The sequence below is a fragment of the Hyperolius riggenbachi genome, chromosome 4, assembly GCF_040937935.1.
Source record: "Hyperolius riggenbachi isolate aHypRig1 chromosome 4, aHypRig1.pri, whole genome shotgun sequence".
Lineage (NCBI taxonomy): Eukaryota > Metazoa > Chordata > Amphibia > Anura > Hyperoliidae > Hyperolius > Hyperolius riggenbachi.
The window spans coordinates 166,087,253-166,101,720 of record NC_090649.1 but is presented as its reverse complement, the minus strand read 5'-3'; the positions used below and the strand labels follow the sequence as shown (position 1 = coordinate 166,101,720).

Below are 14,468 nucleotides of genomic sequence, written 5' to 3'. Positions count from 1 at the left end.
TGCCTCATGCTGCTGTGTCCCCCCCACTCACACACAGGCGGCCACTTCTTGCTCCATCTGATTATTTCTGTCCCTCCTCGCTTGCAGTGTTCCTGCTTGTGGCGGAACGTACCACCGCTATGCTGCAGTGTAGGGGTGTCTCAGCTGTTGTACATTCTTTCTAACCATTAGTAACAGTGAAACATCCCCGTCGGGCACACATAGCTGTATGAGAAGCGGAATCCTTGTGAGGAAGCCCGCAGCGTGATATATATGCGGTGTGGGCGACACGTCAGTGGATGGGATAGCGGCGTCCCCCCTGTTTTGCTCGGAGTGGGTCGGTCCGGTGTGGGGGAGACGTACAGAACAGCCGGTGTCTGCACCTCTGACAGCTCTGCAAGGTGCTGAAGGGACAGGAGCGGACTGTCCGGGCTGTTTGTTGCCCCGGCTGCCATAGAGAAGACTGTATTGTGCTGGCAGTGGTGAGAACGCCTCGGTGCTGTGCCAGTGCTGCCAGGGCAGAGCCCTCGCTGCTGCCAGTGCCTGTGCCCTCTTTGTGTCAGGTGCTGCAGACCTGTGTGCCCCTCCTGGGGAGGAGTTCGGCCAGGGGTCAGACTGCCATGCACTGATTTCCCTCCTCCTCTCTCCCTTGCCTTCCCCAGGACATAAATGATAGAGGATACCATGACTCTGCTGTCTCTCCTGGGTAGGATCATGCGCTACTTCTTACTCAGACCAGAGACCCTCTTCCTGCTGTGCATCAGCCTGGCACTCTGGAGCTACTTCTTCCACACCGACGAGGTCAAGACCATTGTCAAGTCCAGCCGGGATGCCGTGCAGATGGTGAAGGGGAAGGTGGCAGAGATCATGCAGAATGACCGCCTTGGGGGTCTCGATGTCCTAGAGGCGGAGTTCTCCAAGACCTGGGAGTTGAAGAGTAACAATGTGGCCGTCTACTCCATCCAGGGTCGGAGGGACCACATGGAGGACCGCTTCGAGATCATCATGGACCTGGCCAACAAGACTCATCCATCCATCTTTGGCATCTTTGATGGTCATGGAGGAGAGGTAGGCTCTAGTATCACCTGGGATATGGGGGTTGCCTGGTTGTGAGTGGATGAGAGCCCTTGGCATCTAGGTAGGATGCTTTGGAATCTCACCTGATGTTCTATTCCACCATAGATGCCCGCATTATACATTGCTCACCAAAAGAACTTGGGGTGCCACAATATGTTCTGCATTGCATAGACTGAGAGTACAGGGGATGGAGGATAGTACTGTAGTGTGGATAGGAGTTGCTGGATACTAGTATTGGCACTTGAAGGTTATATTACAGGTAGCATTATATAGGATGCCTTGGCTTTTGAAGATGATGCACAGATGTAGTGGTGAAGTTCCTGTATGAGTTTAAAGTGCATGTGATGGAATAAGGCACTAATAGCAGGTGGAAACAACAAAACGGTTGGGAAAAATAATCAAAACAGACATTAAGTGCATTTGTCTTGTAAAATAACTATTTATGGATTGTATTACAGTTAAATGTAAATGAGGAATTGAGCAATTGATGTAACTTCTGCAGATGACTACAGTGTGTGGGTGCATATATTGTCATCAGTCCAAGAGTGTGCAGGGCTAGATAGCAGTAGTGTATGTTCCTCCCTGCCTAGTGGGTCATTGTTTTGGGGCTAATCAAGCTGTACATGTCATGCAGGGATTTCCAGTCCTCCTTCACAAAATACATAGTGCTCATAGGTGTACACCTTCCAGTCCAATGAAATGCAGTTTATATACTCCATGCTGTTGTAGTTTATAGACAGCCAGTACAGGGCACAAGCCCATATCACTTGTTTTTTACCCAATTATAGCCATGTTTCTTATTGTTTGGGGGCTTCTTTGCTGTACTATTTATTTTTTATTTTTTTTGCTCATTGCACATCGTTGTTAAATTCAGATAATCATCTTGGTGCCTCATTTATTAGCCTGACTCAGTATGTGTAATGGGTGGTTAAAGGGATCAAAGATACTAACTAGGATGCTGCAGGTAGTAACTTAGTGAACCTGAGACTCACAACATATAAACATGATAGGTGATTCAAACAGTGACACACTGTTGTTTGTTTTTAAACAAAGGTTACTCATCTAAACTGTGTTGTTTACTGTCACAACACTTCTTAATGTTTGATCTTGTTTCAGATTAGTGTTTACATTCTCAGGAACTGTCATTAGATCAGTGTTTCTCTGCATTTTTACAATATGTACCCTGCTATGCAAGACAGTGTTTTCCAAGTACCCCCCTAGTATGGCTGATATTATATCAAGTACCCCGTGGTTTGTATACATTTACTGGCAATACTACAATTTAGTGGTTACTTTATAGATACCACATGTTTCAGACCTGGAGCTTAGATCCCTTAAAGGACAACTGAAGAGAGAGGAATATGTAGGCTGGCATTATTATTCTCTTTCAAACAATACCAGTTGCCTGGCAGCCCTGCTCATCTATTTGGCTGCAGGAGTGTCTGAATCACACCAGACACAAGCATGCAACTAATCTTGTCAGATTTGACAATAATGTCAGAAACACCTGATCTGCTGCATGCTTGTTCAGGGTCTATGGCTAAAAGTATTAGAGGTAGAGGATCAGTAGAAGATCAGCAGGCTAGCCAGGCAACTAGTATTGCGTAGAAGGAAACAAATATAGCAGTTCTCCCTCTCGCTTCAGTTGTCCTTTAACATCATACACTGCATTACTCTTCTGCTACTAGCAAACAGAATATGTTGGAGCTTTATAAATCAATAACAGTAATAAAAACTACAAGTATCTGGCTTAATTTTTGCCTGATTTAAATGCGACATATAGCAATATTGGTTGCCACTTAGTGTTTTCTTTATTGTCATATTCTGCTACAGTCTTACAATACCCATATAACATATTAGACACCAATGTCTTATAGTTTTAGGTTAATTAATCACGCCTATGTATTTTGAACTCACACCTGTTTACAGCAGTACTTACAGGTCTGTGGTTTCCTTGCTATGCACTCAGTTACTGAGTAGGCTGCATTGTTTTGTTTAGTTACAGTCCACTAGAATAGTTATATTATACTCTGAGTGTGTTTACTAGTGCAATTCCTTGTACTAACACAGAACGCTTTTATATTATAGCAATTATAACTGTACAGAATCTATTGTTTATGTTTAGCGATTACATTGTGTGAATTTAGAGAAACAAAAGAGGACATTGTCTGAGCATAAAATATGTCATTGTCTTTACATGTTATAAATGTATGATGAGAAGCGCCTCTTCAGTGGGATTAAACATGAAATACAAGCTTGTTAAACTGAAATTTTCATTGTGTCTATTAAAATAGTTATTTCTTTGTGCTCAGTTAGGGTAGACTAGTGACTTAATCTGCCATTTTTGGGCTGAGTGGGAGTCTTTTGTTTAGCTATTAACAGTACATGGCAGTTTGCAAGGAGTTCTAGGCATATTATATACGTTTCATAGTTGCTCAGTAATTACAAGTAGAAAACTATAGACTGAACTCATCCAACAATACAGAAAAGGCAAAGTGAGCAGTTTTATACCAGCATGGTGGTGGAGTGGTTAGCACTATCGCCTTGCAGCGCTGGGTCCCCGTTTAGAATTCCAGCCAGGGCACTATCTGCATGGAGCTTGTATGTTCTCCTTGCGTCTGCGTGGGTTTCCTCTGGGCAGTATTGTTTCCTCCCTCATCCTGAAAACATAAAGATAAGTTAATTGGCTTACCTGTAAATTGGCTTTAGACTACAATACATACACAACACGATACATACGTAGACATATGACTATAGTAGAGATTAGATTGTGAGCCCCTCTGAGGGACAGTTAAGTGAGCAAACAAATACTCTGTACAGCGCTGCAGAAGATGTCGGCACTATATAAATAAAAACAATACCAGAAGTGGAGACAGATTCACGGATTATTTACAGGCGAGCAGCAAAGGTTAGATCTAGTGTGATGTATAAACATCTGAGACACAACTGCTTACTACCCCTATTGTGATGGGGTGATATCCTTTGCTATTCCTAATCATAAACAGATCACATTACAGTGTCATTTTCTTTTTTTAAACAATAGACAGTGTAATATTTATGGCCACCATAATTACCAGTGGGCAATGCTGCAGAGCATCTGTGGGCTGACTATTATAGAGGTTAGAAAAATGGCCACATTAGCAGTGTAGGCATACACATAAGTGATCAGGAATCCAAAGGTGTAAATGTATGTCTGAAGCTGCCAAGAAGTGTCACGCTAGAAGGATAATACATACACATGTGGCTGCTCTCAGAAGAGTTTTGCTATACTTTGTGTACATGGGTGCATGCAGTGATGTACCAGAGCAGTCTCTCCCACCAGGGCGATATTGAGCTTGCGTTTAATAAAAAGTAACAACACACAATATGTTTTGGGGTCTCCTGAAAGAAGGAGGAGACCCAGAAACATGTTGCGTGTTGCTATTTTTGATGAAATGCGTGTTTATTATCGCCATTGGAGTGCCTCCTTCATCTCGTATATTACATGAGTACATGAACAGGACCTAATGTGGTCCTAACCACCCTTGAAACAACTTGTCTGGCTGCTGCTATCAGGGATCAATGATTTCTGTTAGCCAGCATCTTACACCAAGTATGTTGGACTGTAGGAACTTGGGCAGCATTGTCATTATCTCAGTCCCACTGGACCTTCTGTGACCTTTCTTCCAATCTTATACAACATTTTACACTGAGTGCTAAAAGGGTCATTTCTTTCTCTAAGTGGCGCTGGAAAGTCTGTGTAAGTAATAGGAAGTCTCCAGATACCTGTGTGTCCTCTTCAACCTACACAGTGAATACCACAAACCATGCTTGAAATGTTTGCATCAGTTCCAGTTATCAGGGCATGTATGGGCAGCCTAAAGGCACCTTCATGAGATTCCATTCTGTGGTTGCAGTCCAAACCCCAGAGCGTGGCTTTTCCAAGCACTTGTGTATTTGTTATAAAGGGAATTAAAGTTGTGCATTGACACCACACGCTTGTGATGGAACAGTACTCAGAAGAAGAGTGTTTACAGATAACCTACAGACAGGAGATGCTTGTCTAACCCAAATGGCTGCTAGATATAAAAACTGCTATGAAAACCTCATAAGCTATCTTTATATGTGTGTGCTTTTTTTTTTTTTAGGAAAAAACAATCACAGTACTGACAAGCTAACTGAACATGCTTTACATATGCATTCATTTTCCATTCCACCAAATCAGATATGTGCTCACCATAACTGAAAAAACTTGTCACACAACCTAATATGATACAAGGTGCAGCAAATACAGTCTGTGTCTAATCATTCCTGCTTGTGTACCCAACCTAAGTGATTACTTTGTATCTGCTCCAGCTGGATAGTGTACTGGTTAAGGGCTCTGCCTCTGACACGGGAGACCTGGGTTTGAACCTCGGCTCTTCCTGTTCAGTAAGCCAGCACCTATTCAGTGAGGAGACCTTGGGCAAGACTCCCTAACACTGGTACTGACTATAGAGCACATCCTAGTGGCTGCAGCTCTGGCACTTTGAGTCCACCAGGAGAAAAGCGCAATGTAAATGTTCTGTGTGTCTATGTTTGGGCAGCATGGTTGCATAGTGGATAACACTCTCGCTTTGCAGCACTGGGTCCCAGTCAGGGCACTATCTGTATGTTCTCTAGTTTGTATGTTCTCCTCAAGTCTGCTTGGGTTTCCTCCAGGCACTCTGGTCTCCTTCCACATTCCAAAGTTATTTGGCTTCCACCTAAAATTGGCTCTAGACTTCCATAGAATCTAGGGATTCGATTGTAAGCTCCTCTGAGGGACAGTTAGTACCAGGACTCCGTACAGCGCTACAGAAGATGTTGGTGCTATATAAAAACTAAATAATAACATTTACGTATTTTATTATTATTGTGTATAGTGCTGATCTATACGTATTTTATTATTATTGTGTATAGTGCTGATCTCTGTCTCTCAGAGGAGCTCACAGTCTGAGACATCAAGGGCACATATACCTTGCTCAGGTATGTCAGAACACATTCCTTCCATACTGTGGGCAATTCTAGTTACTGACTTGTGAAATCTGCAGAACAGAAATGGGGAGGCTTTGCTTGCAGCAGCTGAATGGGATCCATGTTGTATTTCGCCAGTACAAGTCAGATAATGAAAAATAACACCAAAATAGTTGTAGTAGGCCTCAGCTCTGGTTTTCATTGTTTCAGCTTTAATAAATCAAGGCTGAGGGGCCTTCTAAAATGATCCAGCAAATCCAGGCAAATTCAAGTACCTGCATTCAGCGGCTTTTGCCACTGTTAGTCAGAAGCATTCATTGGCATTGAGAGTGCCTGCTGGCAAACGTTGTACAGAGCGAATGCTGCTGCATATAAATGAAGGTATAGATAAATATCTGGTGATTTGGGACGCAGAAAAATGTTCAGAGCACCTTTCTATAAAGAATCATTAGATTAAAGGAAAATCCGACAGGGCTGAGAGATGGAAATTTTACTGGCCATGCTTTTAACTTTGTCAGTGGATACTAATGGCAAATGTTCTTTATAAATAATATTCAGCAGTGAATGTAAAGCATATGGAGGGTGTGCACTGGTTCAATTATTAAACAATTATTTCGAAATGGACTACTTGACACCAAGTTATTATTATTATTGATTCAAAAAGCGCCAACATATTTCCATGTAACGTTTTTATTTTAGTTTCGAATAGTGTAGAGCTGTGTTAGAATCTTTTGGTGGTGTTGATGTCTTATGTCCCTGTTGGAGAGAATTTCCCTTCACTTCAATTCACTGGGACCTTCATGGGAATTTCTGTCTTTAACCACTTCACCACTGAGGGGCTTTACCCCCTGAGCACCAGAGCAATTTTCACCTTTCAGCGCTCCTTCCATTCATTTGTCTATAACTTTATCATTACTTATCACAATGAAATGAACTATATTTTGTTTTTTCCGCCACCAATTAGGCTTTCTTTAGGTGGGACATTATGCCAAAAATTATTTTATTCTAAATGTGTTTTAATGGGAAAATAGGAAAAATGTGGGAAAAAATTGATTGTTTTTCAGTTTTTGCCCATCATAGTTTTTAAATAATGCATGCTACTGTAATTAAAACCCATGAAATTTATTTGCCCTTTTGTCCCGGTTATAAAACCATTTAAATTATGTCCCTATCACAATGTTTGACGCCAATATTTTATTTGGAAATAAAGGTGCATTTTTTTCAGTTTTGCGTCCATCCCTAATTACAAGCCCATAGTTTATAAAGTAACAGTGTTGTACCCTCCTGACATAAATATTTGAAAAATTCAGTCCCTAAGGTAACTATTTATGTATTTTTTTTAATTGAACATTTTTTAATTTTTTTTTCATTACAAAAAAAAAAAAAAAATGGGGAGTGTGGGAGGTAATGAGTTAATTTTTTGTGTATAACTAATTCATTTGTGTTTGAAAAATGTTTAGGGTGTAGTTTTACTATTTGGCCACAAGATGGCAACAGTAACTTTTTGTCTAATGCGACCTCCAAGCGTCCTTTCGGACGCTCGGAGGAAGTATAAGGAGGCTGGACTCGTGAGTTTTTTTTCACAATGATCGCGCTGCCCATCGGAGAGCAGCGGATCATTGCGGGGCTTAGATCAACGAACGGGAATGGATTTTCCCGTTCATTGATCTCCGTGCGAGCGGGCGGCGGCGTGTTTACTAGCGGCGGGCGGCGTGCTTACGAGCAGGAGCGCGGGCAGCGGCGGGAGCGCGGAAAGTACGGATTTCTCCGTCCCTGGGGGTTAAAGGATGGAAAAAGGGACGGAGAAATTCGTACGGGCGGGGGAGAGTGGTTAATATGAAAACTAGTAGTCTCAGTCTGGTTTCACCCTGCAAACCGGTGGAAGCGTGCGATGCGATTGCATGATCGCACCGCAACGCCAAAAACAGCCTTCGGGGATTTCCGCATTAATACGCTCTTCTGGCTTAAAGCCAAACAGGAAGTGAGGCTCTCTAGCGCTCACTTCCTGTGGCCGAAATAAGAATTGTGCGGGAGTGTATTAACAAAATAGGCTACGCTTCCACGCATGTGCACCGCAAAGTGAACATGAAAACTGTTTAAAAAAAACCTGCATCGCCATAGACTAATCGTGACTTCCGGTCCACCGCACGTCGCCAAGCATGTTGCCAATGCACGTATGCTTTTGCGTCAGTTGCTTCCATCGCATCGTATCCAGTGTGAAAGGCCCCATAGACTTTCATTGACCCTGTGGAAAAAAAAGAGTGAAATCAAGGACAGGAAATAAGTGACAGTAATAAAATTAGTTGGGAATTCTTACACTTTATCTATTGTTGTCTCTTTCACTTTCGAAGAGATTCCTCCACTGCTCAGAATGTGTGGTGCAAATTCTCACAGGCAGAAACACAAGAAAGCAATAAAAATCCAATAGTGGCCTTGGCCTCTTACCACACTCAAAAATTTAAAATGTTTTAAATTTCTGGAATTTTGCTCTAAGACAACACTTTTGGTTGGAACAGTGACAGGCATAAATTCAAGTCTGTGGGTTCTCCCCCGTGACATTGGAGTTTGCACATTGGCTGTCTTCTGTGCATACTATGATCACTGGGCGGTCACAAAATCGTGTCACTTCTTGTTTCAATCTACAAGATTAAGGCCTCTTGCACACTGCAAGTGATTCCGATTCAGATTCCGCTTTTGAATCAGTTTTTACATCCGATTCAGATTCCGATTTGCAGTTTGCTCCCTGCACACTGCAAATCGGAATCTGAATCGGATGTAAAAACTGATTAAAAAGCGGAATCTGAATCGGAATCACTTGCAGTGTGCAAGAGGCCTAAAACCTGGAGTTATATTTATGCCCAGGAATCTGCAACAATGTTTCAAATTTACACCAACACTTCAGCATCAGCATTGAACCTGCAAACAGGGTCAGGGGGAGTGCACTTGTGCTTCATAATTTCAAGTTACTACATACTTCTTCATTACAAAACCGAAAGGAGGAAGGCATGTGAAACATGCTGTGAAACACAGGTAAATGGACTTAACCTCTTGACGACCAGCTAACGCCGATTGGCGTAAACTGGTCGTCTGCGGGTTACCATGGAAACGGCCGCTCGATCGAGCGGCCTTTCCATGTCAGTTCACGGAGGGCGTCTCCGTGAACAGCCGGAGAGCCGCCGATCGCGGCTCGCCGGCAAAATGTAAACACGCGGGGAAGAAACCCCCGCTGTTTACATCACACGGCGCTGCTGCGCAGCAGCGCCGTGACGTAGATTGGCGATCCCCGGCCTCTGATTGGCCGAGGATCGCCGACATCTGATAGGCAGAAGCCTATCCTATCAGGCGCAGGACGGAATTCCGTCCTGCGCCGCTCACAGGGGGAGGGAGAGGGAGGGAAGGGGAAGGAGGCCAGGAAGCGCTGCGGAGGGAGGATTTGAAGAGCCCCCCCCCGCAAGCCCAAGCAGCCGGCGGCGATCAGACCCCCCCAGCAGGACATCCCCCTAGTGGGGGAAAAAAGGGGGGTAGTCTGATCGCCCTGCTGCACTCCTGACCGGTGCTGCGGGCTGTAGAGCCCACGCAGCACCGATCACTGGAAATTACCCTGGTCGTCAAGTGGTTAAAGAGTAAATCCAGTGTGTCAGAATCCGCTCTGCTGGCCTTGATTCCCTGGACAGTTTGGTTTCCTATACAGGTTGCATAGTTCAGTCCAGGGAAAAGAGGCCTTTTTGTCAGTTTGCAAGGCTGACTGATTTGCATCTACTTATCTTGCAATCTGCTTATCTGCTTCCTTTGAAGGTTTCCAGTATAAATGTCACTTCCTCCCAGAATTCCTCGCTCGACATAGTTCCTGTTTAGTGAAACTAACCTTAGAGCCTCAGCATCTTTGTTGCTAATATTCTAGTGTAGTTAATTCTTGGGGAGTGCACCTTGCACTCCTATTAGTGCAGTCAGGTTTGTGTATAATTTGTACTGCCTATTCTGTCTTGTCTTGTCCGTGCGATTTTACTATCGCCAGCGGTGGCCGATAGTAAATCATTCTATCCTGTTCCTAGATCGCATTCGCCCTAGCATTAGAGGCGGTGGATCTCCCTTGTCTGAATCTTGGAGTATAACCTTGGCAGCGGTTGCTATTGGTTACTCCTTCTGTCTGTCTTGTCTGGAACGAACGCTTGCTGTTGTCTGGTGTTGGACAACCGATTAGCAAGCGTTCCTCTCTTGTCTGTATATTGGAGTATAATCTTAGCTGCAGTTGCTAATGGTTACTCCTTCAGTCTGTTTTGTCTGGAATGAACACTTGCTGTTGTCTTGTGTTAGACAACCGATTAGCAAGCGTTCCCACTATCTGTTTGTCTTTGTTCTCTGTGTTCATTAGTTAGTCAGGGTTGGTACGTTTTGTCACTGTTGCGCTTAATGTGCGGTGACCGTACTATTAACGCGCTTGTCACTGTTGCGCATAACGCGCGGTGACCGCGTTTAGCTAGTTCATTTGTTATTGTCCTTGCCGTTCAGATTGTAGTTATTTGCTGTGTCTTCCTTGCTCTATTCATGCTCTGTCTTTGCTCAGTCTTGTGTTGCTGATAGCAATCGCCTCTCTTGCGATTAACTTTCTTACTCTGGTCTGTTCTGATGTGATATGTCTACCGTCGCTGGGCGGCGACCAGATTGGTAGACATTCACATAGTCTGTCTCTGTTCTTGCTTTCTTCTGAGTTGCTACTTTGTTGCCCAGTCTTGCTTAATCGTGCAATTTAAACTGGCATCTGTGGCTGTACAGAGGACTTATTCCTCTGTACTCCACAGCTCCATCTGCTGGTTGGAATTCTCCTCTACAAATATATACTAAGTACTTTGCTTCTGTGACTGTGGGGATTTTCTTCTGCTTCTGCGCACGTGGTGTGCGCTGACTTTAAATCGCCCACAGAATATTACACAGTGAAAATAATGTAATAAAAAAGTGCTTCATTTTACAATAATTATGTATAAATTATTTAGTCAGTGTTTTCCCATTGTAAAATCTTTCATCTCCCTGATTTACATTCTGACATTAATCACATGGTGACATTTTTACTGCTGGCAGGTGATGTCAGTGGAAGGAGATGCTGCTTGCTTTTTTGGCAGGTGGACCCAGCTGTAAACAGCTGGTATTTCCCGCAATGCAATGAGGTTCACAGACAGGAAACTGTCAGGACCATGGTCATCCCACTGTGGGAGGGGTTTCACCACAATATCAGCCATACAGAGCACCCTGATGATACGTTTGTGAAAAAGAATAGATTTCTCATGGGAAAGGGGGTATCAGCTACTGATTGGGATGAAGTTAAATTCTTGGTCAGAGTTTCTCTTTAAATCCCCCAGCCCTGACTGCAGGTTTAGTGCTGAAGGGTGGTGTTTGGGTGAATTCGGAACACCAACATTGATAGCCAGGTACATTTTGTAGATTGAAACCAGAAGTGACACCATGTTTTTGTGATAGATTTTTGATTGACTGTTGGCAATCAGGTGATCATGTGTAATAGTTTAATGGTTAAGGGCTCTACCTCTGACACAGGCAACCTGGGCTTGAATCTTCCTGTTCAGTAAATTAGCACCTATTCAGTAAGGAGTCCTTGTGCTAGACTCCCTGACACTTCTCCAGCCTATAGAGCACACCCTAGTGGCTGCAGCTTAAGCGCTTTGAGTCCCACAGGGAAAAGCTCAATATAAATGTTATTTGACTTGTCTTGAGTTTTGCTGCACTCGTAAAATATATCAGAATGTGGGTCTTTAAAGAAAACCCGAGGTGGATCTTCGGGGGGCAGATGGAACACAGAGGCATGTTCTCTGCCTAATGACATGGCTCTGTCCCCCCCACCGCTGCTCTCTGCCCCACCACCACCGCGCTATAGCCCCCCCCCCCCCCCCCTGAGTTTAGTGACAAGATTTGTCGCTAACTCGGGGGTAAACATAGGGGAGAGGAATTCCCTGTTCAAAACGCCCGCCAGGGGCATTCCTGCAGGGTTTTCTGAGCTGCCATTTGGTAGCTCTCTCCCTGGCCGCACCTTCTGCTGCTCCCCCGTTTCCCTGCACACTATGAGAGACACACAGTCTCTCAGCGCAGTGTCGTGACCCAGAGGTCACCAAAGTGAAAGTGGGCCATTGCGGTTTTTGCGGCTACCTGATCCGATCGATTTTTCCTGACATGTTCGATCGGGTTTCGATAGATACAGCCGTTGATTTTGCATACTTAACATGAGTAAATCGACAGCTGTATCGATTTAGACCCGATGGTACATGTCAGAAATAATCGATCGACCAGTCGATTGAGCGGGATTGAGCGGGAAATCGCATCGTGTGTACCCAGCAATAGTCTCGCTTCACACTGATTCTGAATGGACAAGTCAAGGACTGCAGTGATTTTATATGGGCCAGTTTACATTGATCCCTTCCATTTGAGTCTGTTGTGGCACATTACAGCACACAGGCAATGGATTATACTGCTAATCATTTGATGAATGGCACTCCTCCGCTTTGGAACAGACCCTGCAATGGACCCTTCCAGCGGTGCTGCACATCTATCAGTATGGGTGCTGTGCTGCATAGTGTGAACTCTGCCTCACTGATCTCCATCATGGAAATGCAGCTCTGTTGCACCCTATAAACACAGGGCTTGATCAACTGCAGTATTATACAAATCTCTGCAAACATCATTTCCCCTGCAGGTCTGACTTTGGGTTATTCAAATATGTCTGCTGTGTTCAGAAGAAACTGCTGATAATCATCCATAGTAATGACGTTTTGTAAACGTTACATAGTACTTTACTTGAGAAACTGAAGATTAATACAGTATGTTCAATCATTTGTTATCTAAGCTGGAGTTCACTGCTCATTGAAAAGGAATAGTTCACTGCAGTGTTCTCCCCAGGCTCTTTTAGCTGGGTGCTCCACCCAGCTAGTTTTTGTGAGCAACCGGCAGTAAGCAGAGTTGTGCAGAGAAGCGCCAGTCCTGCATTCTCTCATCTCACACGACCCAGCTACTTTTCATGCCACCCGTCTCCTTTTTCATGCCACCCGGCTGGAAAGAAAGTCTGAGGAGAACACTGCACTGCTCATTGAAAAGGAATGTTACTGAGGTTAATTTATTAATTAAAATTGCTTATGTTACAATATTACAATACTTAGTTATACATTATTTAGTCAGTGGTTGCCCATTGTTAAATATTTTCTCTCCCTGATTTATATATTGAAATTCATCACAGATGGCGGCATCTTTACTGCTGGCAGGGAGCATTACTGCAGAATTTGTATTGTGTCTGGTAACATATGTGTTCACATGCGTGCATTGTTTTATGACTCTATGCATTGTCAGAATTAATTGTACCCCAGCTCTAGCCCCTATGTGAGACCGCCCCTATGGAGGGTGGAGCTGTGGGTCAGGTGTGCATATATATGTCAGAGGTTTTCCATGCAAACTCAGCTATGATTAGGGACCAGCAGGTCCAAAACATGTCAGCTTGAGATTTGATGTTTTAAATTTTGGATATGTCCTAACAATAAAGAGGATTTACGGTGAGTTGGTGCGGACCTTCCTTGTGTTGAAATGTTCCTGAGGTCTTGCTAACCTGGTCCAGCACAATCCTCCGTTGGTGGGGTAGAGCGGTGTCCTCTTTTACAAACTTCACTGCAGAATGTTTGTTGTGTGTTCTGAAGTGAGTGGAAACACCTGGTTTTCCAGAGTGGGAGGAGAAAGCTACTTAACTAAATAGCCTAGGCTAAACATCACTTGTAGGGTGGGGTTACATACTAATATACAGCAATATATAGCTATAGGAAAACCAGGATAATTAATGTAAAATTGAATATTTTATATACCTTTCTAATACAAGTTTTTAGTCTCTCATGTAAGAATCAGAAGTCTGTGCTGTGTACCCTGTATTTGCCTTTCCCAGTGATATGAGAATGACTGTTGGCTCTTTGAATTTTTTTTTTAATTTTTTTTTTATATTTCCAACTGTCATTATGCAAAATGCTGATTTGCAACTGGAACAAGAACTGTGACTGGTTGCTATGGGCAATAAACAAAACATTTCCTACACATGATGCCTTGGGCCACAGTTTTATCTATCTTGCAGGAGAAGCTGTTGTAGAATAAATGAGGGCGGCTGTTCACTAATCCTGTCACCAGTATCACATGTCTAGCGATGATGACGCCCATGGCATACACATCTAATGACTGAAGCAGTGAAATCACCACAGCATGATTCTTTCACACATGTTAGTAGTATTGTACCCAAAATGTGAATCACACAATGCTGTAGTTCCCCCTTATATACGGTAAATCATATTCTTACTGGCAGATGTTTAAAGCCGATACTGATAATTATATCCATTTCTCTTGAAGAGTTGGTACTGAGCAGATGGTCATGTTAAAAAAAGATCACCTTCAAAAGAAGAGAAACCCCT

The 14,468-nt window shown here is 43.5% G+C and overlaps 1 protein-coding gene across 1 annotated transcript in view; it reads left to right on the top strand.

Moving 5' to 3' along the window:
• The first annotated feature begins 238 nt into the window (after positions 1-238).
• Positions 239-14,468, top strand: part of PPM1L (protein phosphatase, Mg2+/Mn2+ dependent 1L) — a 361,569-nt gene continuing 347,339 nt past the window's right edge. Inside the window, exon 1 of the mRNA XM_068279281.1 lies at positions 239-1,047. Within this exon, the coding sequence (XP_068135382.1) occupies positions 649-1,047 (399 nt within the window). The 5' untranslated portion in view covers positions 239-648. The remainder of the gene's footprint in view (positions 1,048-14,468) is intronic.